We start from the raw sequence: 27,153 nt of genomic DNA, 5'->3' as shown, positions 1-27,153 counted from the left end.
TTATTGCTTTAGCCTGATGCCTCCGCAGTGTGACGCATGGCAGATCTGGGTTATCTTTAGGGTTTCAGGTTCATGTTTTTTCAGACTTCAGCATTTGTTAATTACTTAGATTCTCTTTTAAACGTTTGAAGTTTTTCTTTCCATCTGTGCAAGTCCTTGATTAAACTTGCTTCATGAATATCGTAAAGAAATAAACTGTGAAGAAATAAAAGAAAAACTACTGGTTGAGTGTTGGTAACAGTAACTTTTGCTAAGTGTTGTGGCTGGGATTCAGTCTTTTATTATTGTTGATATTTTTGCAGGAATTAATAGAGAAAAACAGAAATGTTGCATTCATAGCAGAAATGTTGCTGGTCTACATAAGCAAATGGCACTTGATATACCATGCACTAACAATTAAGCCTTGATAGTTTAGTCTCTTTTCTGACAAGCTAATGAGTGTTATGGAAGCCCGTTTTCAGGATAAAAAAAAAAAAGGAATAATTATATATATATATATATATATATATATATATATATATATATATATATATATATATATATATATATATATATATATGTATATGTGTGTGTGTGTGTATGTATATATATATATAATACTATATATGTGTGTATATATGTGTGTGTGTGTGTGTGTATGTATGTATGTGTGTATGCATGTGTGTGTGTATATATATATATATATATATATACTTTAGAAACAAATCAATACTTTAGAAACAGCTTGCATTTTTAAATTTATGCTATTTTTGAAGGGAGATGTCAAAATATTTTTTTATTTTATGCTGTAAGTTCAGTTGCTCAGTTTTACAAGAAAAATAAACGGAATTGTGAGATAAATTCACAGTTATTATTATTATTTTTTTTATTGTTATCCCATGGTGGAAACGGGCTTCCACAGATTGTGGTTTAAAATCAGTGAAATGGAAATCCAACCAGTTTACTGATCTTATGAATGAATCATCCATAGTTTATTTTTTACTTTTAGCTCATAGTTTTTAATCAAACTCAGCCTTTCAGTGAAACATCAGGCAATGAATATTTATTTTATGTTATGCTGCCAATTGAGTTTAACTTTATTAAAAATTTAATATTTCTTTAATGCTCTCAAAACTTCACTATAAAAATTATTTTGGGATGTTGTAATTCACAACAAATGTACTAATTGGAGTACATTTTACAAGAAAATACAATTTCAGTCATTCTACTTAAAATTTTCACATTTAATTAAATGTGTTACATGTCGATTCTTTGTAATTATTTGTGAAATTTACTTGCAATTTCTGTGTGAGTGTTTATTTTTCTACTCCAAATATTTGTATAGCTAGTAACATTACAGCTAGTAATGTTCTCATAACAACTTCTACTCCGTGTACAGTTCTAGGTATTTAGACCATGGGAACGCAGTGTTTGGCACCTAACCGTACATCACCATGTGGCAGATTTTCCTATAGAAAAGAAGTGACCCCCCCCCCCCCCCCCCCCCCCCCATTTAACTGGCAGCCGAAGGTAATTAAAGTCTCTGAGTTAAAGGCCTCTAAATCAAGCATTCTGGAAGGAGTCCACTGAATCTAATTCTCACAAAGACATGAATGAGAGGGTTTGTATCTTATTCAAGACCTCAGAATGAGTTATGCAAGACGCCCAGCATTGGCAAGCAGAGAGTCACTGGCTTTTGGCTGAGTGAAGATATATTTATTTCTTGTTAGGACCCATCCGGGGATGGATGTCAGTGTTTACACTATGGATGTTGTGGTAATGAGGTTAATATTGCAGTTAGTTTGGTCTAGTGTATCTGTAACGTATGGATGCGCAGTCTTGCGGTAATTGTTATTGATTTAGCTGTGCCGGTATACTGCAGTTGATACGGTTATATTTGTCCAGCGTTAATTGTGTCTCATCTTTTATTCTGACTACGGCTGCTTCATTAGATTTGGTAGGGTAATGTATGTTGTATTTAAGAACAACTTTGCTTGGAGGCCCGTGTAGCAGATAGTTATCAGAGCGCTGCTAAATCTGTGATGTAACTAGGGTTTTCCAAATGGACCAGCTGTAAAGAAGGGTGTAGAAGGTGTACCGATCCATCCAAGTGAATTAGACGGCTCTAATTCTATGTGGTGTCTTGATGGACCGTGGCCTGCTGTGATCTGAGAACGCACACACACACACAGACACAGACACACTCATCACGGTCAGTCAAGAGGATCAAGGCAGAGCGACACCAAAGATGGTTTAGTGCATCAGGCTTGACTGCTTTTATGGTGTCAAGTATTTACAAGGAGAGAATGGCATAAATAGCATTCATATGTACTGGTGCTGCACAAATGATCAAAATAAAATCGAAATGTGATGAAGCCTAGTGCGATTTATTAAACTGCGAAAGACTGAAAATGAATGAATTAATGTAAAACTGGAATAATAAAATAATAATAATAATAATACATATTTAAAATAAAATATTAGTAGTATTAATTTTATTATGATTAATCTTATTAGGATTAATGTTATTAATTATAATGAACATTTTAAATGCAATATTATTATTGTTTTTGTTGTTGATACATTTAAGTAATTATTCATATTTCAGTATTAATAATAGTAATAATATTGATACTACTACTAATAATAAACAAGTCAAATATTAATAATAGTAATATTGTATTAATTTAAATAATAATACCATTATAATAACAACAACAACAACAACAATAATAATTGGACAATAATAATAAGGATTATTGTCATTAATTATAATAAACATTGCAAATTTATTATTATTATTATTATTATTATTAATAATAATAATAATAATACTGATAAGATTACCATAATATATATATATATATATATATATATATATTATTTAATAAGAGTATTAATATTATTTTATTATTATTATTATTAAATATTATATTTATTGAATATTATATTCATTCTATAATGTATCCATATAATATATTCAATGTTTATTTTATCAGTATTAATAATAGTACTAATATCGATACTCTAATAGTAAACATTTTGAATATAAATAATAATAATATAAAAAAATATGATTATTATTGTATTATTATTATTATTATTATTATTATTATTTATAATATTATCATCTTATTAGTAATAAAACTGAGGAATCCACACTCGCTAGTTTTTGATTTGGTGTCTTTTACTTCTTTTTTACTTTTTTCTGAGCATAAAAAAATTCAATTTTATCATTGCAGTTAAAATCACAATATTTAGCAAACAAATCGCAATATGACCCCCCCCCCCCCCCCCCCCCCTCCCCCCAAAAAAACATGCAACACTAATGCTATGCAGAATTGTTGCAACTGTTGCATGACATTTTATCAAATTTATGTCCCATAATACACCTCCATTGCCTTGTTTTGACACTTGCATGCAACCCAGCATGCATTTGTCTCTTGCCATGTGCTCGTCTGCACTTGCCAACAGGTTTCAATTAAAAGCCTTGTCATAGGTCTGCAGGCTCCTCAATCATGCTGCTGGTTCTGGCTGCCTTGCTCTCTGGCGTCTGGCTCCGGCGCATCCATCTGAACAGAAGGTGTGTGACAGCATCTTGAGCTGAAATCTGCTAGGCCACGGAGTTCGTTGTGTGTTAAAGCCTCTTGGAAATGAAACCGCAAGCCATAAGGAGTGAAAGTGATTTGTTGAGGTGATGAAGTGCGTTTGAGAGACAGGCTATTTCAAATATTGGCCTGCTGTAAAATAATCAGCATTACACAACAGTTGACGCCGGTCCTCGCTTTTGATTGGCTCTAAGAGAGTGTAACGACTTTCTGAAGAGGAATGGTCTAAATTGTCGCACAGGGTTTATGCTTTGATGTCATTTTCTCTCAAATGTTGACAAAGCAACTCTTTCTTCAAAAGAGAAGCATTTCTATTGAATCACACCACCATTTAATTTCAGGTGCATTCATTCGTTCCTTCCGCACATGAGTAGTAGCTTTTGATTATTAGAACCATTTCCCATTCAAACAAGTCAACATTTTCATTATTCAGATGACAGACTCATGCATTATTTAAAGTGAAAACTCTGTATAAACAAGCAGCTGAAAAAATAATTTTGTCAGCTGAGAACTTGCTCCCATCCTTTGCTTTCGAGATGGGTTTCAAATGTAAGATCATAAGAGGTAACGTTTCCCCAAGTGCACTAGTGCTAAATGTCCTCATGGGGTTCACACCGAGGCCTGTCACTAAACCCTTATCAGAACTTGCTGTACGTGTAGAATTTGCCATCTCACTATTTCTGTAGGAAATTGAGCATATTGTAGGCATAATCCTACTTATATCATGAAAAAGTAAGTTGAAGAAAGGATTTTGTCTCAAAAGGTTTGCCATGTGAATAGGGATGGGAATTGTAAGTTGTTGAATGATTCTAGCTACTGTTCTGATTCCTTAAAGCCAAAAATTAACATTGTCATCATATATTCAGCCTCAAGTTCTTCCAAACCTGTATGAGTTTCTATGAACCAAAAACTGTTTGGTGAGTATTTGAAGAACCACTGTACATGACTCAGTGATTGCTTGGATCAATTCAGACTGATGACTTGTTTGAGACAATTTATGGATCTTGACAGAATGGACTGAACCATTAAGAAGAACTGGCTTGTTTGTGATTCGTACTAAACCTGCCTACAGTATGTTCATTGTTGTATATTATGTCGTGATATTTTGTTGTGGTGCTATAGATTTACTGTACGTGAAAAGCATTAAAGGGATAGTTCACCCAAAAATTTGATGTTTATCTGCTTACCCCCAGGGCATCTAAGATGTAGGTGACTTTGTTTCTTCAGTAGAAAACAAACAAAGATTTTTAACTCAAACCGTTGCAGTCTGATCTATCAGACTGCAACGGTTTAAGTTAAAAATCTTTGTCATATAATGGCAGTCAATGGGACCCACGGGTTTGAGAGACAAAAAACATACACAGACAAAACCAAATTAAACCCTGTGGCTCGTGACGATACATTGAGGTCTTAAAACATGAAGCAATCGGTCTGTGCAACAGTTTTTATATCATTTTTTTACCTCTGATCCAGCGCAATGTCCAACTGTCCGGAGCGCGTTTACAACAGCCGGCGTGTGACGTGTCAACGTGCTCTGGCATAGTAGATGCATGCGTGGAAGCAATCTTCTTCTTCGCCGTGCGTATATGTCACTCATTGTTTAGATCGCTTCCGCATTTATTTAAAAAAATTATATAAATACTGTTCAGTTTCTTGCACAGACTGATTGTTTCATGTTTTAAGACCTCAATGTGTCGTCACGAGCCGCAGAGTTGAATTTGTTTTTTTCTGTGTATGTTTTTTTTTTTTTGTCTCTCAAAGCTGTGGGTCCCATTCACTGCCATTATATGCCTGACAGACTGTAACGGAGTTAAAAATCTTCATTTGTGTTCTACTGAAGAAACAAAGTCACCTACATCTTAGATGTCCTGGGGGTAAGCAGATAAACATCAAATTTGTTTGGTGAACTATCCCTTTAAGGATTAAGAATTACAGTATTGCAGTACCATAATTGTTATCCATTGATGTTAGAGGTGTTTTAGGTGAAGTATTATTACTTAGTGTGGAGTAGTTAGTTATGTATACCCCTATTTTTACATGTAGATTACCTAGACCTTTAGATTACAATTAATAATTTAATAACACTTTCAGATGTATATTTAACAAATCTTAAGAATGAATATCCATTTTTCATACTGTACTGTACATTATTATGTTGTGATGCTCACTTGAGGCTTTTAAAACTGTTTTTTTTTGACAAAATAGTATACAATTATAATAATTTAATAATAATTTACTACTTTTTTCAGCAAGTATGCATTAAATTGATCAAAAGTGACTGTAAAGACATTTACATTGCTACAGAATTTTCACAAAATTTTTAATAAGCACACCTGTTTTCAACGCAGCAAATCACCATATTAGAATGATTTCTTAATGATCATGTGACGCTGAAGACTGGAGTAATTGCTGTTTAAAATTGAGCTTTGCCATCACAGGAATAAATTACTGTATATTTGAAAATATATTAAAATAGAAAAGTTGCATAAATTGTAAAAATATTTCACAGTATTATGGTTTTTATTGTGTTTTTGATCATATAAATGCAGCATTGGTGAGCATAAGAGACATACTTTTATAGGTATCTAATTCACACTTAATTTATTTTGACAAGATTATTCAAATTTTAATATCTGTCATTTATCAATTACTGGCCACTACATGAAAACAACTACTTTAAATATCAGTGGCATAGCTAAAAAGAATATTTTAGCACAGTATCCCATCAGAAGATGAGCAGTTAACAGAACAATTAACAGAACTGAACGTCATGAAAAACAATAGTTTCCGTTATGAAAAGTGAGGAACAACAAAAACCAACTCTCAGTCCCCTCGGCTCACTCCACGTAATCTTTTATTTACTTGCTCCTAGATTCACTACACACATGAAACAGGTCTTCTTCACGGCCTCAATGTATCTGTGTGTGTTTTAAAGCATAAATAAGTGTTTTCCTGCATAGTCTAATGGAACACTTCTGTGACCATGCAGGTTCTTTCACATTCAGATTCAGAAATGACCCAGACGTCGTCTTTGCGGTTTATATTTTATAGCTCGATCCCCTTGGTCCTTGAACAAGGACACACACTGTAAACAACTCTCTTCACTCCAATGTCACCCCAGTCATTTCCACTTTTTTTAGGTATATATTCCCAATGCCTGCTGTTTAACGTAGCCATAGGATAGGCTGAATGAATAAATGGCCACAATTGTCTCTTGATGGGGGACAGCGGTGGGCAGCAGAAGAGTTTTCCGTAGGGGGTAGGACGTTTTGCTGGTAAACACACACAGTTTTTTTCCCATGACGCCTAGTACAGAGATCTACCGCTGATAAATAAACTTTTTTCAATGCAGGAAACCCTCTAACAGTTTGTCAGGCTACCGCAGCAGAGGATTATGGGTCACAGCATGCTATGCCTGAAGGCGTCTATACAGTAGATGGGCAGTCAACCGCAGCAGAGCTGATTTTAGCCAACTCCATCCCTATTCTCTCTCTTTTTTTCCCCATCCTCTGGCCCAGCCAGGCACCGGTAGCATCGATCATGGTCCAGGAAATCCAATATTCTGCACCAGTCTCATTCCCACTATGTGCCTGTACGCCATTATTTGTATTCTTTCTCAGTATAAATAGGAAATCTTCATTAGAGTGATGATCTAAAGGGTGGGAAGCGTTATCCTGGTTAACCTTTGATCCGAGATCTGGGAGAGAGGGAAAATACATCTGCATTCATGTGAAGTGGCACCCTCAGTTCACCCCAGCCTGCCGTAGTTTCCTGCCAGCGATGTTGGGTTGTTATGACATGAGAAATGTTGGGGGTTTCACAATTATTCTCTTACATATCAATTCTACTGTATCAGACGGAGAGAAAAAAAAACATCAAAGCTTGAATCACAAACAGTATTTACACTGTAAAAGTGAACTTAGAAAATGAAGTAATTGTTTGGATGGGTTTTGAGTTTAAATATCTTGACTAAACTTGGTTTGTGAAGTTGATATTACAGTTACTTATTATTTTATCTGCCTTTATTGACATTTGTAAAAATAAGAGTATATGCCAAGTGTTCCCTTTCATTGTGTGTTTTTATATGGTTTGTTTTCTGTGAGAAAATGTCATGGGGATTGAAGTGTCTATTAACAATATCACATGAATACTCATGAGGAAGAAATACCTTAAAATGCCATTCAAAGACCTAAAAACATTTGAAAGATCATTTTAATATGGGAACAAACTCAACAATGTAAATAAAACTAGCAATCATATCAACTATGTCCCAGTGCATGCTAGGAAGAGAGTAGATGAGACTAAAACACAAAGCTAAAAATTTTGTACACCCCTCACATTTTTGTAAATATTTTATTATATCTTTTTATGTGACAACACTGAAGAAATTACACTTTGCTACAATGCAAAGTAGTGAGTGTACAGCTTGTATAACAGTGTAAATTTGCTGTCCCCTCAAAATAACTCATTAATGTCTAAACCGCTGGCCACAAAAGCGAGTACACCCCTAAGTAAAAATGTCCAAATTGGGCCCAAAGTGTCAATATTTTGAGTGCCCACTATTATTTTCCAGCACTGCCTTAACCCTCATGGGCATGGAGTTCACCAGAGCTTCACAGGTTGCCACTGGAGTCCTCTTCCACTCCTCCATGACGACATCACAGAGCTAGTGGATGTTAGAGACCTTGCGCTCCTCCACCTTCTGTTTGAGGATGCCCCACAGATGCTCAATATGGTTTAGGTCTGGAGACATGCTTGGCCAGTCCATCACCTTTACCCTCAGCTTCTTTAGCAAGGCAGTGGTCGTCTTGGAGGTGTGTTTGGGGTAGTTATCATGTTGGAATACTGCCCTGCAGCTCAGTCTCTGCTTCAGTATGTCACAGTACATGTTGGTATTCATGGTTTCCTCAATGAACTGTAGCTCCCCAGTGCCAGCAGCACTCATGCAGCCCCAGACCATGACACTCCCACCACCATGCTTGACTGTAGGCAAGACACACTTGTCTTTGTACTCCTAACCTGGTTGCCGCCACACATGCTTGACACTATCTGAACCAAATAAGTTTATCTTGGTCTCATCAGACCACAGGATAATGGTTCCAGTAATCCATGTCCTTAGTCTGCTTGTCTTCAGCAAAAACTGTTTGCGGGCTCTCTTGTGCATCATCTTTTGAAGAGGCTTCCTTCTGGGACGACAGCCATGCAGACCAATTTGATGCAATGTGCAGCGTATGGTCTGAGCACTGACAGGCTGACCCCCCACCCCTTCAACCTCTGCCGCAATGCTGGCAGCACTCATACGTCTATTTCCCAAACACAACCTCTGGATATGACGCTGAGCGTCGCGTCACGTGCGTCACGTGCACTCAACTTCTTTGGTTGACCTTGGCGAGGCCTGTTCTGAGTGGAACCTGTCCTGTTAAACCGCTGAATGGTCTTGGCCACCGTGCTGCAGCTCAGTTTCAGGGTCTTGGCAATCTTCTTAAAGCCTACGCCATCTTTATGTAGAGCAACAATTCTTTTTTTCAGATCCTCAGAGAGTTCTTTGCCATGAGGTGCCATTTTGAACTTCCAGTGACCAGCATGAGAGAGTGAGAGCGATAACACCAAATGTAACACACCTGCTCCCCATTCACACCTGAGACCTTGTAACACTAACGAGTCGCATGACACCGGGGAGAGAAAATGGCTAATTGGGCCCAATTTGGACATTTTCACTTAGGGGTGTACTCACTTGTGGCCAGCGGTTTAGACATTAATGGCTGTGTGTTGAGTTATTTTGAAGGGACAGAAAATTTACACTGTTTTGCAAGCTGTACACTCACTACTTTACATTGTAGCAAAGTGTCATTTCTTCAGTGTTGTCACATGAAAAGTTATAAATATTTACAAAAATGTGAGGGGAGTACTCACTTCTGTGAGATACTGTACATGCTAGTGTGTGAAATATGAGTGTGAGTGTGACTCCAACTGTTATTTTTCTTATTTGCAGTTCAGCCGATGAGCAGTATCGCTGGAATACCCAAGGTAAATGGCATATTTATTTATTTATTTATTTTTTAATGATTTTTGAAATTTTGTTGTCAGGCTTTTTTGTGGAAAATTCATAACTAGGCTGAATTAGTTGTGCTGCTGCATTCAGGTTCATTGCATCATCTTTATGAATTTCAGTATTCGAAAACTGATGTAAAATGTGCTGTACGCACATTAAAGGTCTGGATAGAAGAAAAAAATTAAGTTTTAAATACTGTATATAGATTACTGTATACCGGTTTTAAAATAACCTTCTATAGTATTCATTAAATTCCTTATTGAGTATTTTCATTATCCATTTTTAGCAGTTTTACAGATTCATTGTTGCAGTTCTAGTGTGCTTGCTCTAATCATCTTTAACCCAACACATCCAGTCTGCATCACTCTCATATGTGTCTAAACAATTACGAATCCCAGCTTAGCGTCCTGCTCTCTGGCCATATGGGTGCTGCTCCAGTTGAGAGGTTAATCTTATGTCTTGGGGAGCTTGTGTAACCCTTTATCCCTTGGAAAATTACGCCACACTGGCCCTGGAAGAGCTGGCAGTCAGTCCTGACACAGAACAAGCAGCACGCCGGTTAACAGGGTCATCCAAACAGCCAATTAAGTTCAATCTCAGCCTGGATGCTTAGTGAGCAAGTGATAGGAAAAGGTCAAGAGGTCAGAGCCCAAATGTGACGAATGAGGCTTCAGGAAGTATTTGTAGTGCATGTGTGATTAACCTTCTCCCTGTTTTTCCCAGATGGACAGAAAGACATTGAGGAGGAACTAAACACTGGTCTGGAACTGGTGGATTCGTGTATCCGCTCCTTACAGGAGTCTGGGATCTTGGATCATCAGGAATATACCACAGCTGATAGTGAGTAACCATCACAATTGCTTATTCAACAATAGTTTTTTTGGAGTGCTTGAGTTTGCTTTATGTTGGAGCATTGTTTATTAAAGAAACAAAAGCCTAATCCTACCAATTAGCGAAGAGATTTTCACCATTGATTTCAACTTGACAACCTGACTGAGAGTCACACTATTGATGTCTGCATTCATTTAAAAGAAGAGCATTTACTGTCAATCAACAGAGCAGCACCTATATGAGAAGGTGGGATTTTGAAAAAGGGTGTGTGTCTATTCAGTGGATGGGTTTCTAAACGGCATCTTTGATATCGATGGTGAATATGATAACTGGTGCATCAAGGAATCTAGGGCTAGTTACTGCAATAATGTGAAATTATTTCCAGACAGAGCCTTTCGGCAAAAAAGAGAATGTTGACTCTCTACACAATTGCAGAACATTTCTAGTCTAAAAAATGGCACAGTTGTTCTGTTTGGAAAAATGTCTTTGTTCTTTCTTCTTATAAGGTGCACAAATATATTTTAAATATGTTGTCAGGCATACTGTGCGTGGCTTATAAATGCTTGAGAATTGTAAGGGGAAATATATTTTTCTGCATATAAATTATATTGCATTATATTTTCTGTGTTTAATGAATAGAAATATACTGATGCAAAAAAAAAGTACTGAATACATGTGCAGCAACTGTAACCATATCTCCTTGACACATTGAAAATTAGGAAACAGCCTTTTTCACATCTATAACTGTAAAAGACAACCGTTTGTCTCACTTTGTATATGCATTTTGAACATAACTAAGAACATCTGTCAAGATTAATGTGATGTACATTGCTTTTATTATGTCAGTTCTGATAATTAAGCTTCCTGTTATGTTGTGCATTGCACGTAAAGCGTTTTATTTAGGGATGGTAATAGCTTTTTTATTTTTGTCATTTTGTGAAACTACATCTGGCTGCATGCCATGTTAAATTAAGACCGCAGAACTGGAAGTTGTGTGCCAGAACAAGCGGACAGAAGTCTGTTGCTATAATATACTGTATTCTGTATGTCGTGGGCAAATAAATCTCCATTATATGCAAATAAAACCTGATAAAGAAATAATTCACCCAAAACTGAAAAGTCTGTCAATCATTTACTCAACCCTCATGTCCTTCCAACCTTTATGACAATTTTTTTTTTCCAGAACACAGAAAAATGTATAACACAATGGAAATCCAAAATTGTTTGAACCCTTTTATTATTCAAAATATCTAATAAATGTACTGTAACTGGTGAGAGTGAATAAATGATGAAAGAAGTTTACTTTTTTGGTGAGTCCTTCTGCATGTTTGGCTTTCCCTGACAGTAAAATATAGCATGTAGCAGTTTTATATGTAGCAGTGTAATAATAATAAATAAATACATAAATAAATAATTTGATTTATATTGCAATTTTCTTAAACCCAAAGCACCAACTATACTTTGTTCCCAGACACCAAAACAAGATGACAGAAAAAAATAAAACAAATAAAACAAAAGTACACTGTAAAAATGCTGCTGTAATTAGTTATGACAACTTAAAATTCATTGAGATAACATAAATATTTTCATAAATATTCATTCATAAATATTTACTATCAAACTATAGTTCAAACAATGTATCATTTTAAGTCAAGCTTGAACAACTTGAAAAAACACATTATTTATTTTTCTAATGTTGAAGAACACATTGAATTAAACATGAAATTTTGAAGTCAAATAAGACTGAAATAGTATGTTTATTTGCAACCAATTTGAGTATCATCCTGACTTTTTTTTTTAATAATTATTAAAATTAAGATGATAGCTGACCATGATGTTTGTTACCGCTGCAAGATTGACTGGAATCTCTGAACGTCAGCATGTTTTTCTATTTTAAAGTGTAACTTTACAACCCTGTCCTGCATTTCACCTTTTCTCCTCTTCTTTTTTTTTTTTTGGCTAGATTAAGAACAAAGGCTTAAGCATCTGTTTTATGGAGGATATATTACTTCACCGAAAACTGTCCTAATCTCCTCCCAGAAAGTTGCATGTCATTGATCTTTTTCAGAGTTCAAAGTGGCTTTTAAATAAGTTATTGACTTTGCGCTTTCTGTTAAGGTCGGTGACAAGAGAAAAATGCCACAGGTTTTTGCAATCCAATTCCCGCTTTAAAGTCGAAATAATCAAAACAGATAACGCCTCCGCTGAATAGACATCTCCACCACAACATTCTCTGGGCTTCAGGCGTTAGAACACCACAGCCGAACATAACAGCCCATGAATTATGTATTGAAACTAAGTATATTTACTATAACGGGCTGGAATTACAGTGAGCTCTAACGTTTTGCTAAGGACAGAGTGGCTTTCAATAATTTATCTGATAGCAGGGTGAGTCGAAATAAAGTAGGTGGAACCCTGTGGAGGTGTCTGATGTGGACACGCTTTTACATATTATCTGACAGCCAACAAACATTGACCTCCGTGACCCAGAGGCTTTATTCTTTGAATGGAGCTTGTCCCCGACTCGTTCCGAATGCATTAGTGATCTAAGCATAACAGGAATAAGAAAAAGATTGATGTCTTGAAGGCATCCGTCTCAGTGCCTGCTATGTGTAATGTCAGCGTTTCCATTTGTTTCCATAGGTTTCGTCTTATTATATTATATATCCATGTCACCCTCTTTCTCGTACTGAGTCAAAGCAGTATGATGATTCTGCTGTTGTGAGTCTTGTAAAAGAATATAAAAAATAGATCCTTTTGAAATCATTCATCATAGGAAGTAACAAAGTAGAGGTATAGCCTCTAGTGATATTTTATATAATAGTCAATAAGTCAATGCATTTCTTTGATGAGATTATATATTTCCAGTACAAGTTTATTCCATCCATTAGTTAACTTAACAGCCTGTAATTATGCAAAATGTTGTCAAGCATCTTCTTGATACCATGGCAAGTGAAACAACTATTTATTATCTTTCAGACAAATTAAACAAAGCGCAAAATATTTGTCTTGTGATTGTAAAATATAGAAAGGTTATCAGTAGGCTGCTTACATTTTGTTGATAACTGTATGAAACTAATTTGTAATATTATTTTTGTGTTTACTGAAATTTTGTTTGGAAAAAGAATACATATCCCCATTTTTGTATTTATTCTCTCTCTCCCAGGCCAAATTCCCTATTTGCATCCTGGTTGCATTTGTAGTAAATGAGTAATTAAAATAATTAGCAGTGGAATTTTCCAGCATCGTGGCATGTGATGAATTTATTTCAAATTAAACATTAATATAATTAAGCAAATTAAAACAATGGCACGTTGCCTTCCATTTTTTAATTTTTTTATTTTAATTGAGGGAAGCATTGCTTAATTTAATTATTCAATTAAACAATCAGCAATAATTAACAAATAAATTAATTAAGAGGGGTGTATTCTTTTTGTTTCTTATGAATATTTTATTTTTATTTATTTAGTTTTTGTAAATATTCTTATTGACAGCATGCTAGACTCTGACAGGGAAAAAAGGGCTATTTCTGTATCATTTACTCACTGCCGTGTTAGTCCCAAAGTCTAAAATATTTGTATTTTATTTTGTTTTATTTTATTTTGAATGCATATTTGAATTTTACTTTTTTTTTGTTGTATTTATGCACAATTGCCTGTTCGTTCATTCATTCATTCACTCATAACTTCATTTCTGGTTTGGTTTTATTTTAGTATATTATTCATCCATATATACGTATTTGCATTTTCAGTTTTTATGAAATAAACACAATTGCATATTTTTTTTATTTATACATACCTTATTTGTTCTATTAAACACAAAATATATTGTCATATTGACTTCCATTGTATTTTATTTTTTTGTCCATACAATGTAAGGCCATTGAAAACAAACAAAAACACAAGTAATCAAGTATTTTCACAGAAGAAAAACATACAGGTTTGGAATGACATGAGGGGTTAGTAAATAATGAGACAATTTTCATTTTTGGGTGGACTATCGCTTTAATGCATATAGATCCAATATTTTGCTTTATTATTTAGTTTTGACTTGGCATTGAAATTTATGGTACTAATGGTTTAATTTGGGGGGGGGGAAAGACTTCCAGACTGAGACTTGGGAAAAGAGGAGCATTCCTATGAGCACCTCACCACAGAAGCTTTTGAAATCGGTGAAGCTGGTGTTTGGAGGACTGTACGTTGGGGATGTGTGATTGATTCTGTGTGATACAGCGTGCAGCGCTGCCCGGCTCTTTGATGTTCAGGTTTTAGCAACACTGCTTTACATGTATGGAGGTGTTATCCTCAGTTAAACTAATCCAGCCGCTGTGTTTTAAGGAGGTGAATGAGAGCGCTGCGGGTGTCTTGGGCAGACTTGACTGAGGATGGGGGAAGTCAGATGTGTAAGAGCTGTGTAAGTGTCTTACACTAGGTGAGGAGCTATATTTAGTGTCACTGCTGTGATGCTATAGCTGCAGCCTCTTTAGACATGTTGCTTCAAATGAGAGAATGATTCCCAGGAGGCTGAAAATAACTTGCACAGAAACATACATACGAAAGAGAGGGAACATTACATTAGAATATAAGCACGAGTGACAGTGATATATCGAGCTGGCCGATTGTTAGTCATTTAGTTATCAACGCTGGCCAATTACAATGACGTCCTGGTCAGTGAACATAAATGGTAGTTCACCCATGTCAATTCCAAAGTCTAAAATTAACTATTTGATTTTGATTTATTTTATTTGTTTAATTTTATTTATGCACAATTGCATTTTCTGTTTGTTTATTTATTTAATGCATTTCTTGGTTTAAATTTGTTGTTATTTTATGTATCCATGCATGGACAATTACATTTTCAGTTTTTATATTTTTATTTATGTATGCATGAATAACTGTATTGTCTTTCTTTCTTCACAATTGCATTTTCAGCTTTTAGATTGTTTATTTATTTATGCATATTCATAACTGCAGTTCTTGTTTTAATTTATTATTTTATGTAACCATGCATACTTGCATTTTTATTTCATTTGTTTATGCATGCATAATTAATTTTTTTGTTTTATTATTGTATATATGCATTTCATTTTATTTTAGTTTTATTTATTTATGCACAATTGCATTTTATGTTTTAACATTTATTTATTTTATTTATTTATGTATTTAGTCATGCATTCATAACTACATTTTTGTATTATTTTATGTATCTACGCATGCGCAATTATATTTTCAGTTTTTATATTTTTTTTATGTATGCATGAATAATTGCATTTTCTCTCTCTCTCTCTCTCTTACTTTTTCTTTCTTTCTTCACAATTGCATTCTCAGCTTTTTGTTTTTTATGCATGTATGTATTCATAAAGGTTTTTCTTGTTTTAATTTATGTAAACATGCATAATTGCATTTTGTTTTAATTTTTCTAATGCTTGCATTATTGCTTTTTTAGAATTATTATTTTATTTTATTACTTTATTTTATGCATGGCATGCACAATGTGCAATACTTATCTGGCATAATGAGAAATAAAGCTTGGAAGCGGACTCATGACTGTTCTGTTGCTTTTGATCATCTTTAATAGCATTTGAGACTTCACCTTACAATGCCATGAAGTCTGATGATGATATTGTCAAGGGTCTAGGGCAGAGGAACGCTTTAGGTTAACCAAAGCTGCATTGCATTCCCCACGTCTGATCAGGGGTTTTCAGATCAATGGGAACATAAATGAGAGCAGCAGGCTATTATGGACTCGAATAATGCACCAATTTTCTTATCTCTCCAGACCAGCTTGATGGATCTGTCTGATACAGGAGCCATAGATTATTGTGTAGCGCGAGGAGAGCAGACAGCATCCTCCTCCTGAGAAACCTGAGATGCTTTAACTCGAGCTGTTTTTAAAGGGACAGTGTTTTGTGAGGGGAGCGAAAAACAATCATTATTTTCACAGTATGTTTCAGGAGCAACTAATCTCTGATTGAGACTGATAGTGCAAACATGGGCCTGCTGATAGCTACATGAGGGTTGATAGCATCTTGACAAACTATGAATTGTTGATAGAATCTGGTTTGCTGCCAGGTTGGCCCAGAAGCGCTCTCCTAACACACAGTCAGGCCGCTGCAGGTTATCTGTGTAATCTGACAGGAATGGACATTTTGGTCATTGTTTGCTCAAGTATTTGACAGATAAATCAACTCTAGAGAGGGTGTACATATGGTATAATTAAAATTCTATATAAAATTATAAAATTTATAGTATTAGATTATATCAAATATATAATAGAATATATAATAGAATAGAAAATAATTTAGATTGCTTCTAATCCTGAAATAAAATAAAAATTAAATAGAAACAAATTAAACAAAAAATTTAATTTAATGATTAAATGATTGATAAACCAGCTCAGGTTTATCCTTATACCAATGTTTAAACATCATACAACACAAATTCCGGAAATGTTGGGATGGTTTTTAAATTTGAATAAAATGAAAACTAAAAGAATTTCAAATCACATGAGCCAATATTTTATTCACAAAATGAGATTTTTGTTTCAAATTTCAAATTTGATGCCTACTACATGTCTCAAAATAGTTGGTACAGGGGCATGTTTACCATGGTGTAGCATCTCCTCTTCTTTTCAAAACAGTTTGAAGACGTCTGGGCATCGAGGCTATGAGTTTCTGGAGTTTTGGTGTTGGAATTTGGTCCCATTCTTGCCGGATATAGGTTTCCAGCTGCTGAAGAGTTTGTAGTCGTCTTTGACGTATTTTTCGTTTAATGATGCACCAAATGTTCTCTATAGGTGAAAGATCTGGACTGCAGGCAGGCCAATTCAGCACCCGGACTCTTAGTATGTAGTAATACATCTTAGTAATAGCTGCAGTATGTGGTTTTGCATTGTCCTGCTGAAATACGCAAGGCCTCATCTGGAGGGGAGCGTATGTTGCTCTAAAACCTTTATATACCTTTCAGCATTCATTGTGCCTTTCAAAACATGCAAGCTGCCCTTTCCGTATGCATTTATGCACCTCCATACCATCAGAGATGCTGGCTTTTGAACTGAACGCTGATAACATGCTGGAAGGTCTCCCTCCTCTTTAGCCCGGAGGACACGGCGCCTGTGACTTCCAACAAGAATGTTAAATTTGGACTCGTCTGACCATAGAACACTTTTTCACTTTGAAACAGTCCATTTTAAATGAGCCCTGGCCCACAGGACACGACAGCGCTTCTGGACCATGTTCAAATATGGCTTCCTTTTTGCATAATAGAGCTTTAGTTGGCATCTGCAGATGGCATGGCGGATTGTGTTTACCGACAGTGGTTTCTGGAAGGATTCCTGGGCCCATTTAGTAATGTCAATGACAGAATCATGCCTATGAGTGATGCAGTGTCTGAGGGCCCGAAGACCACGGGCATCCAACAAAGGTCTTCAGCCTTGTCCCTTACGCACAGAGATTTCTTCAGTTTCTCTGAATCTTTTGATGATGTTATGCACTGTAGATGATGAGATTTACCATCATCTACAGTGCAATTTGACATTTAGGAACGTTGTTTTTAAAGTATTCCACAATCTTTTTACGCACTCTTTCACAGATTGGAGAGCCTCTGCCCATCTTTACTTCTGAGAGAGTCTGCCTCTCTAAGACATCCCTTTTATAACTAATGTGCTGAACAGACTTGATGTCAATTAACTTAATTAGTTGCTAGATGTTACTTTTTTGGAGACCTGTAGCAGGCATCAATTTTGAAATTAGCTCATTTAGTAGATAAAAGTGTAAACTGGACTCAAAGTCTCTATGTTCTATTGTGAATAAAATATTGGCTCATGTGATTTGAAAGTCTTTTAGTTTTCATTTTATTCAAAAAAAAAAAAAAAATGTCCCAACATTTCCAGAATTCGGGTTGTATATTGTAGCAGTTTTTTATTTATTTAGATATATCTAAACTGTAATAGAAAGTAATTTAGTTTGCTTCCCTGTAATAAAATAAAAATAAAATATAATGTTAAATATAGTATAAAAAAATTAAATTAAGCTAATATCTGTCTATCTATCTAAATATATATATATGTGTGTGTAAATATATAAATATTGTTGTAGTGGACTTTATATGGTGTATACTGTATTATATAATTTTTTCAAAATTGTAAAATAAAACAAAGATTATCTGAGTTTTTCTACTTAAAAAATTCACATATAATTTAGTGTTACTTGCTGTTTCTTCATAACTATTTGTTGAATTTACAAACAATGTCTGAGTGGAAATTGTTTATATTATTATTATTAGTGTTTTTCCCCAAGTGTATCAGTTTAATTTAAGTCACTAATAAGTCTCTAATAAAAGACTCTAAAAAGTCATATGACACTTACAGCTCAGGTAATTGGCTCAAAAAGTTTTATCATTCAATGAGCATGGATAAAAGTATTCGAAATGTGGCTAGTTTTAGATTTGACGTTAAAAGTTGGCTCTAGGTTATTTTGAATTTGTATTAGTACTGTATATGTTTAATTGAGATTGTAAGTTTTGTAAATGTGAGATGTTATTGTCATTTTTGGATCTATAATGCAATGCCAGTGTACCTGTCACCAGGAGTGAAGTTTGTGCTTAACATCAAGGACCACAATGGAAACAAGTTTTTAACTTTATTGTTTTCCTTGACAAATTAAGTGTATTTCACTTCTTTTTTGTCTAATAAATCAAATCAAATCAGCAAAGATAACACATTTTGAGGGGATTCCGCACCAGTTGGTGCACATTGATGCAATGATGACACTGCAAAGTGTTGCTATAAAATGATACCGCAAGTCAGCACTGTTATTGCGTTTCGAGGATTGTTCATGATCGATTGTCCTCATGCCCAACCCTAGTTCTGTTTACTGACACCCCCACACAAACATTAAAAGACTAAATTTTTCTCGCTTTCTCTCCTCTGCTTGGGTTTTCTCTTGTCATTTTAATCCCCATCTCTCGTGCTGTCTTTCGCTTGCTCGTTCTTTCCTTCTCTCTCTATTTCACTCCTCCCCTTCTAATAAATTATGTATGCCATTTCTGCCAGGCTGAGGGCTGCATCGCTGCCTTGCTGAAATTGCTCTCTTTTTCTCCGTCTCTCTCTCTCTCGCTCTGGCGCTCTGCACACAGGACCGAGTCTGCTCTCTCAGAGCTCACTGCAGCTCAGCTCGAACCCAGAGGGCTCCCTCCAGTACTCCGCCAGCTACCATAGTAACCAGACCCTGGCCCTGAGCGACTGCTTGTCCACAACACAATCTCAGCAGCCTCAGCCCCCTCCACGCTCCAGCGCTCAGCCTGGAGGAGCTGTACACAGCTACAACCAGGTGAGCACTGCTTCTTTCCTCTTTTTCTCTGAGTCTCGTAATACATTCATCTTTCAGTTTTGTATTTTCACCGAGACTGCTCGTGATCAGAGACGTTGTGGTGCTTTTGCATTGTTGTTTTTGTTGGGGGGGTACTGGCACGAAACAATTTCCCGGGCTCCAGCTGGGATCATGTTTCAAGCTGCTGCCTAAAAAGTGATTTCAAGACCTGATTAAAGTAATTAACTGCAAGACCGAAGCATTTGTTAGCAGACACCAGCGGTACTGCATTGCATCGAGCGGCGAGCGTGTGCGCGACAAACTTTGTCATTATCCTGGGAGTTAAATTGTGCCCTGTTGATGAGACTATAATTACAGCAAACCCTGCAGGGCGGTTTCTCCCAACTTTCATTTCTTATAAACGAGTCTTGCGCACCTGCTACGAGCTACGAACATTGCAGTAAAAAGGTACGGTTTCTGTGGTTTCAGACCACAAATATTTAATTTCCTCCATGTTCGCTAATTAACTGACAGTTTAACGCATGCAAATGGTGAAGAAGAAGAGCTTGAGCGGTTGGTCACGCTAAAGCTGACATTGGCACATCCTCTCTCTCTTTCTCGCTCGCTCGCTCACTCACCCTGCCTTTTGCTCTCTTCTCTCTCTCATCCTTTGACACTTTTAATGAACACATAGGCCCTCTGTCTTTTAATGAAAGATGCCCAGCATCCTCTGCCTTCCGGACTTGTTTCTGAGAGAGTCGAGGGGGGCCTCGCTGCAAAGATGCTTTGAAAACATTCTCATTTTAAATGAATGCAGTTTCTCTGGCTTACAAGTGTGTTTTCTTTATAGTGAAAGCAGAAACTACATTGTGTTTCTTTCTCTCGTGTGTTTGTGCGGACTGTCGGCTTGATTCTGTGGAGGGTAATCTGAAGAGGGCTTGTCTGCTCTAGGATGGGTTTATATAACACAACGCATCAGTTAGGTGCTTTTATGTAGATATTTTTAACACCGTAAACCTCTTGTTCCCTAAATAATTCATCCACATCAGGAACCAGTAGCAGTCTCTTCAAGTAGGTGTTCCTCTGCTCTCTGTGCTGGTATGTGGTTCTCCCTCTGAGCTAGAGAGAGAGAGTAAGAGATGGAGAGATGAAGCATTTGGCAGAGGAATGATAGTATAATTGCATTACACCTTCGCATAACATGATATCGAGCTATTAAACGCCTTTTTTAAATCTTCACAATCCTATCTTGAGAGTTTTTTTTTCTTCTTCAGAGGATTCTTCCATCTCTACCATCTCATTCATTAAAGTCTTATCAGGAGGAGCTGCACAATCCTGAAAATAAAGATTAAAGTAACAACTGAAAGGCTTTTTGCAGACTGAGAACATATTCTCTAGTTTCCTTGTAGTAAACCATCTCCGAACAGGGCTTCAGGATACCTAGAATCAATATGCTGCTGTAAAGACTCAATCAAGAATGAGGTGATTAAGATCTATCTATCTATTTATTTTTTCATTTAATTTGATTTTTTTTATTATTATTGCATTTTACAGTGTAAAAAAAGTCAGTAAGCAGTAATGGGGAGAGTTTATGTTTGTTTTTTATTTTAGTTATTTTTTAAATAGATGTATAGGTTATTGCCTTTATTAGTTGACATTCAAAGCCCTACCTGACAAAATCTTAATCACCAAAGATTTTTAGAGTAAATTCAGGTGCTGTAAATTGCAGCACATTGTTCTTTTCATCTCAATGACAAAAGTGGCCCAATTTTGAACTGCTCTTGATAAGGGGATTGTTCATAGGTGGTGCAAAGCACACTGAAGAGTTTTTTTGTTTATGAATGCAGCGTATAGTCAAACAGAGGCGGGTTTAGCTTTAAATGTCATACAATTTTCCAGCACAATAATTCCCTCTGTCTTCAAGACCTTTGCCTCATATTTATTCAACTTTCCAGACTATTTAAATATTATTACCTGATATCAATGCAATGGAGGAGGGAAAAAACACAGCTAAGCCCCCCCACCCACCCACTGAAAATTGCACTGACTGCCAGTTTAAAAATATCAGGTTTCATGCTTTCTGTAAATGAGAAACAGTGGAACCAATGTTTCATTGTAATTATGAGGAATCTAAAGGAAGAAATGTTTATTCACACGCCAAAGCGTCTTTCTAAATGACTGGCACTGCGCCAGCGTTAATTTGCCTGGGTTTATCTGCACACGCCTGCCCTTCTGAATTACAGGCGATGCAACATTCATTGACATAAGGGGTGGTGATCCCGTGAGGAAATGCGACATATGGCCGTGCATGTATATGCAATAACTTCCGTTTACAGGCTTTTTTTTATGTGTTCAGGATACATGCTTCATCTGTTACTTTCAAGGGAATTATTGTGATTTTTAAGGCTTTCTGAAGAATTTATGCCCTTGTCTCATACATTACCATATGAATATCAAGTAAACCACCTTGAAGGGATAGTTTTCACCCAAAATTCATGTACTCACCCTCATATCATGCCAAACCTGTGACTGACTAACTTCTGTCGAACAAAAGACATTTTGAAGAAGGTTTTTGTCCATTTTGGGCATATTATGAAAGTTTATTTAAAAAAAAAACTTTCCCAAAAGGTCATAAAGACTGCATGAATATGGCAACACAAACCTCAAATGCCATTATGTTTGGTCACATGACATGCAAGAACTTGTGTTTATTTATTTATTTATTTTTAAATGTCTCCTAAGCTCACCCAGGCTGAATTTAATTGATCATAATACAGTGAAAACAGTAATATTCTGAAATATTATTACAATTTAAAATAGTTTTCTATATTAATACATTAAAAATTATTATTTATTCCTGGAATGTCAAACCTGAATTTTAAGAAGCCATTACTCCTGTCTTCAGTGTCACATGATCATTCAGAAGTCATCCTAATTTGCTGATTTGCTATTCAAGAAACATTTCTGATTGTTATAAATGTTGAAAACAGTTGTGCTGCTGAATATTTTGTGCAAACCATGATATATTCAGGGCTCCAGACTGCGACCAAAACTGCAACCATTTTTTCTGCCTGTGCGACTAAATTTTGTGTGCGGTCGCACTGGCGCGACCACCGTGTTCAGCTCATAAGCTCTGCCATTTGTGTTGCATATGTGAAACATCAAACTGCAAACGAAACTAAAAGCATAACGAAACCGTGCTACTCGTTTGAACTGCGCAGCGCTTAGAGAGTAGTAGAGATGGATGGTTTCAAGCTAAAGTAAAGTAAAAGACCGCTTCTGAAACCAGAGAAGGTGAATATAGTGGTATTCTTGTGTGAAAAAAAACATGCAAGCACTGTCACCGACAGCCAGTTTGAAAAGCTTATCTTTGCTGTTTACCTCACATTACGCTATAGATAAATTTTGCTGTTTACCTCACATTACGCTATTAATAAACATTTTGTAAGCTAGTGCTAGTTTGCCATTGTATCTGTTTTATTGTTGTTGTGCTTTTTAATTAAAAATAACAATGAATCCATATTTTGTTTTAGTCTTAAAAAGTGAAAGGTAAGTAAAACAGACAATTATCTTTTCTTGTAAAACGTGACAATAAGATTGCGAACTCAGAAGTGAAAGCATCCGAAGCTATTTTATATAGCAAAAGAGGATCTCCAGTTCACAAATCATGTGCTCGTGCGACCAACTAAGAAAGTTAGTCGCAAAAGACCAAAAATTTATCTGGAGCCCTGATTTTTTTTTCTTCTGGATTCTTTAATAAATAGAAAAAAGAACAGCATAAAAAAATAAAATAAAAAAATGACTACCCCAAACTTTTTAATTACTTTTAAATTATTTGAATTATTTATTTATTTTTACATATTTTTCTTTATTTAGGATCTGTTTTGATTAGATATAACACTAATCTGTCTCTCCCCACAGGTGACATCTAACCGTGCAGCCCAGCTCGCGGCGGGCAACTCTTGTCAGAGCCATGGCGGTGCCCTGCTGTCCGATTCCCAGCACCCCTCTGCAGTGTCTGGCCCGGGTCTGTATTACTCCAGCTCTACTCTGCCTGCCCAGCGCGTCAGCTCGCCCCTGAACTCAATGCAGTCCACGGCGGCCAGCGGATCCCCAGCTAAACTGCAGCGTCTGGGCTCGGCCTCTGATACACCTGGCTACGCCACCACCCAGCGCCTGCCCTCCTCGTCCTCCTCAGCCTCCCCCAAGCCTTCCCCAGGCAGGCTTGCGAAATCCTATAGCAGCAGCTCACCGATCAATGCGGTGGGCATCGGAGGATCGCCCGGTACTCACGCTTCAGGCTCCCCTCACCGGTTGGTATCTCCTCCCAATAACGCGTCGCCTATCTATCAGCAGCTGCAGACCGCGGGAGTGTCTACTTACGCTACGCTTTCACCCACCAAAAGACTGGTGCACTCGTCTGAGCAGTACAAGATATCCCACGATCTCTACGCCACCGCCACTCTGCAGAGACCAGGCAGCCTTGCTGGTGAGTAACTCTTGACCTGCCTTTGACTCGCCAACTGGGATTTAACAAACATTGTGTGGGTGTTTCTGTGGGGACGTTTTTTGAAGCGTGAAATACTTTCAGACGCCCAAGAAAACAGTACAAGTCCATTACTTGCTGTAATCTGGGAATGTATTTTCTTTGAAACTCTCAACTTTAATCTGATTTCAAACAACAGCAGGAAACAATACAAGTACGTCAGTGTGGAGATAACTGTTGGTAGTTGGTGACTAGTTGGCACGCTGTTTGAAACATTTTGTATAATTGATTTTGATCAGCTTTGATGTAAAGGAGCATTGGCACTGACAGCGATTTGAAGCCACCGGAAGCCATTCGTTTTCAGTTAGAGCTGAATTGAGGCAATATGAGCGACTATGCAACAAAATTGAGTTTAAAAGTGTGGTGATGCGATTCAGCAACTACCAGTGAAAATATGATCCTGTGTATGATGCATTTGGATACTGCAGTCGAAGAGGAATGACTAGCAAGCAACAGAATAGTGACTTGTTGATCGTTAACCATTTAATCACTGTCATTGTGAACAAAACTGAAAAAAGCTGTTGAAGTACTAAAATTACAAAAAAAGTTATAAAAATAAATTACAGCTAAACATAGATATATAAAACAAAATAAAATAAAATAGAAAATAGCTCTTTAAAAATATTTATAAATACTATAATAATATATAAATAATACTAAAATACTAACACGTCTTTTTGAAAGAGATTATTGAAGTGAATGTTCTAATGAGTGAATCAGTGAATCATTCATATTCATTCAAATTATTTGTTCAACAGCATTGATTCATTCCAGAAAGACAGATTAATGTCTTTATGACTGATCATTAAAGGTTGGGTAAGTGATTTCTGGTACCCAATATTGATATTTGAAGTCACCAAAACAAACACGCCCCTACCCCAAAAGGTTCTCGCCCCTATTTTGATAGCTCTGCCCCACACATAAGTACGAAACCCAGACAAGGATTAGTTCTGTGAAACAAAGCAAAGCCAATGTTACTCACCTATCTAGAAGAAACAAAGCAACCTCAGCGTCCGATCGCAGGCCTTCCCGCTCCTTGAGTTCTCTCCAGTGCTGGAAAGCCGATCCGATATTTACACGGGTCCTACTTCTTGCCTTATCGTAACACTGTGTCTACACCGGATGCGAGCGGTGCGGCGCAGCGCAACAAAATACTATAGAACTCATTATAATCAGTGATGCTGTCTACACTGGATGCAGCGCGGCACGACAAATCCCGACAGTATACTGCTGCCGCGTTCTATTTAAGAGGTATTGACACAAATTCCAAATGATTTTCAATGGTCGCTTTGTCACGTCCAGTGTAGACAGACTTTAGCTGTTGCAGCACGGCGTCCGGTGTACACACGGTGTAAGCCTTCTTTTGTTCCCCAGACGTTTTCCTCTTTTGTTTTTTAACCGCCATCTCTATCTTTCTGTCGTCGCTCAGCCCAGACAATTGATTGTGCTTTGACTTTGTTTGGATTTTAATTGGCAGAGCAAAAATACACAAAGTAACATATATATGTATTACATTCTAGGCTCGATGGCTTCTAGAGAAAACTTACAAACAAACATCAAAGTCCGAACATCATTGACTTCTCTGTTCTCAGAATCAGACAAATGCCCATGGGGCCTGGGTAAATAAACACAACTCTTAAAGCACACAGACAAATCTGATACTTGTATTAGTTTCTACATAGAAAGCACCTAGGGAACCACATTTGTTTCCTATGCATGCTTTCTTTGCTGATCCCTACATTCAGCCCCTTAAGTCTAGAGACTTCAGCTCTTCCTTTGAAGGAACATAGCACTTTGATATGAAGACTCACTCTCGCTCCACAGTTAGACATCAAAGAGGTGCTGTAACAATTCATTTATTCAGTCATATACCATACGTGGCTGAGATTGTAATTAGTGTTGCTATTTTTGCATTCAACATGCTGCTTTTTCCATAATTATTTAAAAAAATTATCTCAATCAATCTTAGGTCAAAGATGATAGGCTTTGATTAAAAAAAACACATACCTCCTGCTGATGCTTTTAAAGCGAAATGCTTTTAAAGTCATTAATATTTTTGGTTTAATAGCTACATTAATTGCTTTAGCCTGTTAGTTTTCAATTTCCATTTATCAAAGTACACAATCTGCTTTTATTAATTGATAGCATCCCATCCTGTACTTCTAAGGGCATTTGCATTAGTTATTAGTTAAAAGTCACAAATTATAAACTGTATATAAGAAAATATCTGTTTTCTATTTATTATATTTCACAATTTAATTTATTCCTGTGATGACATGTAATTTTCTGAATTATTACCCCAGTCTTCAGTGTCGCATGATCCTTGAGAAATCATTCTAATTTGTTGATTTAATGCTCAACATATTTCTCAGGATTGTTTGATGAATAAAAAGTTCAAAAGATCAGCATTTATATGAATTAAACATGATTTGTAACATCAGGGTTATTAATAGTTAGGGTATTATAGCGAACTTAATCTGAAACTAAAACTTAAACAAAAATAAATAAAATATATAAATAAAAATTCTTTAAATAAAGAATTCTTAAATGAATAGTAAAAAAAAAAAAAAGTAAATGAATATATATATATATTTTTAAGGATTTTCTGACCCCAAATCTTTTAAACGTAGTGTTCAAAATGGTATTTAATTTCTTAATTCATTTTTTTCTTTAATTTCTTAGCATTCATTTAATAGAATTACTATGTATACACCAAACTGCATCTTAGATGGCATCCAATAATGCACTGAAAAAAAATTTCAAAGTTGAAAATAAAACGCAAGATTATTGGAGTACGTTTTTACAAGAAAATACTATTTCAGTCTTTCTT

At 36.1% G+C, this 27,153-nt stretch overlaps 1 protein-coding gene across 2 annotated transcripts in view; it reads left to right on the top strand.

Moving 5' to 3' along the window:
• LOC306863509 (catenin delta-2-like) overlaps positions 1–27,153 on the top strand; it is a gene marked incomplete at its 5' end in the record, with an annotated part of 323,056 nt that overhangs the window by 122,387 nt on the left and 173,516 nt on the right. For both annotated transcript variants that reach the window (XM_079406884.1, XM_079406883.1), the window contains 4 exons: positions 9,580–9,614; positions 10,363–10,479; positions 19,605–19,798; positions 23,699–24,266. In XM_079406884.1, the coding sequence (XP_079263010.1) occupies positions 9,580–9,614; positions 10,363–10,479; positions 19,605–19,798; positions 23,699–24,266 (914 nt within the window). The remainder of the gene's footprint in view (positions 1–9,579; positions 9,615–10,362; positions 10,480–19,604; positions 19,799–23,698; positions 24,267–27,153) is intronic.

Source organism: Barbus barbus (assembly GCF_936440315.1).
Source record: "Barbus barbus genome assembly, chromosome: 44".
In the NCBI taxonomy this organism is placed as follows: domain Eukaryota; kingdom Metazoa; phylum Chordata; class Actinopteri; order Cypriniformes; family Cyprinidae; genus Barbus; species Barbus barbus.
Note: the sequence above shows the minus strand (reverse complement) of the source record. Positions and strands in the feature narration are given on the sequence as shown.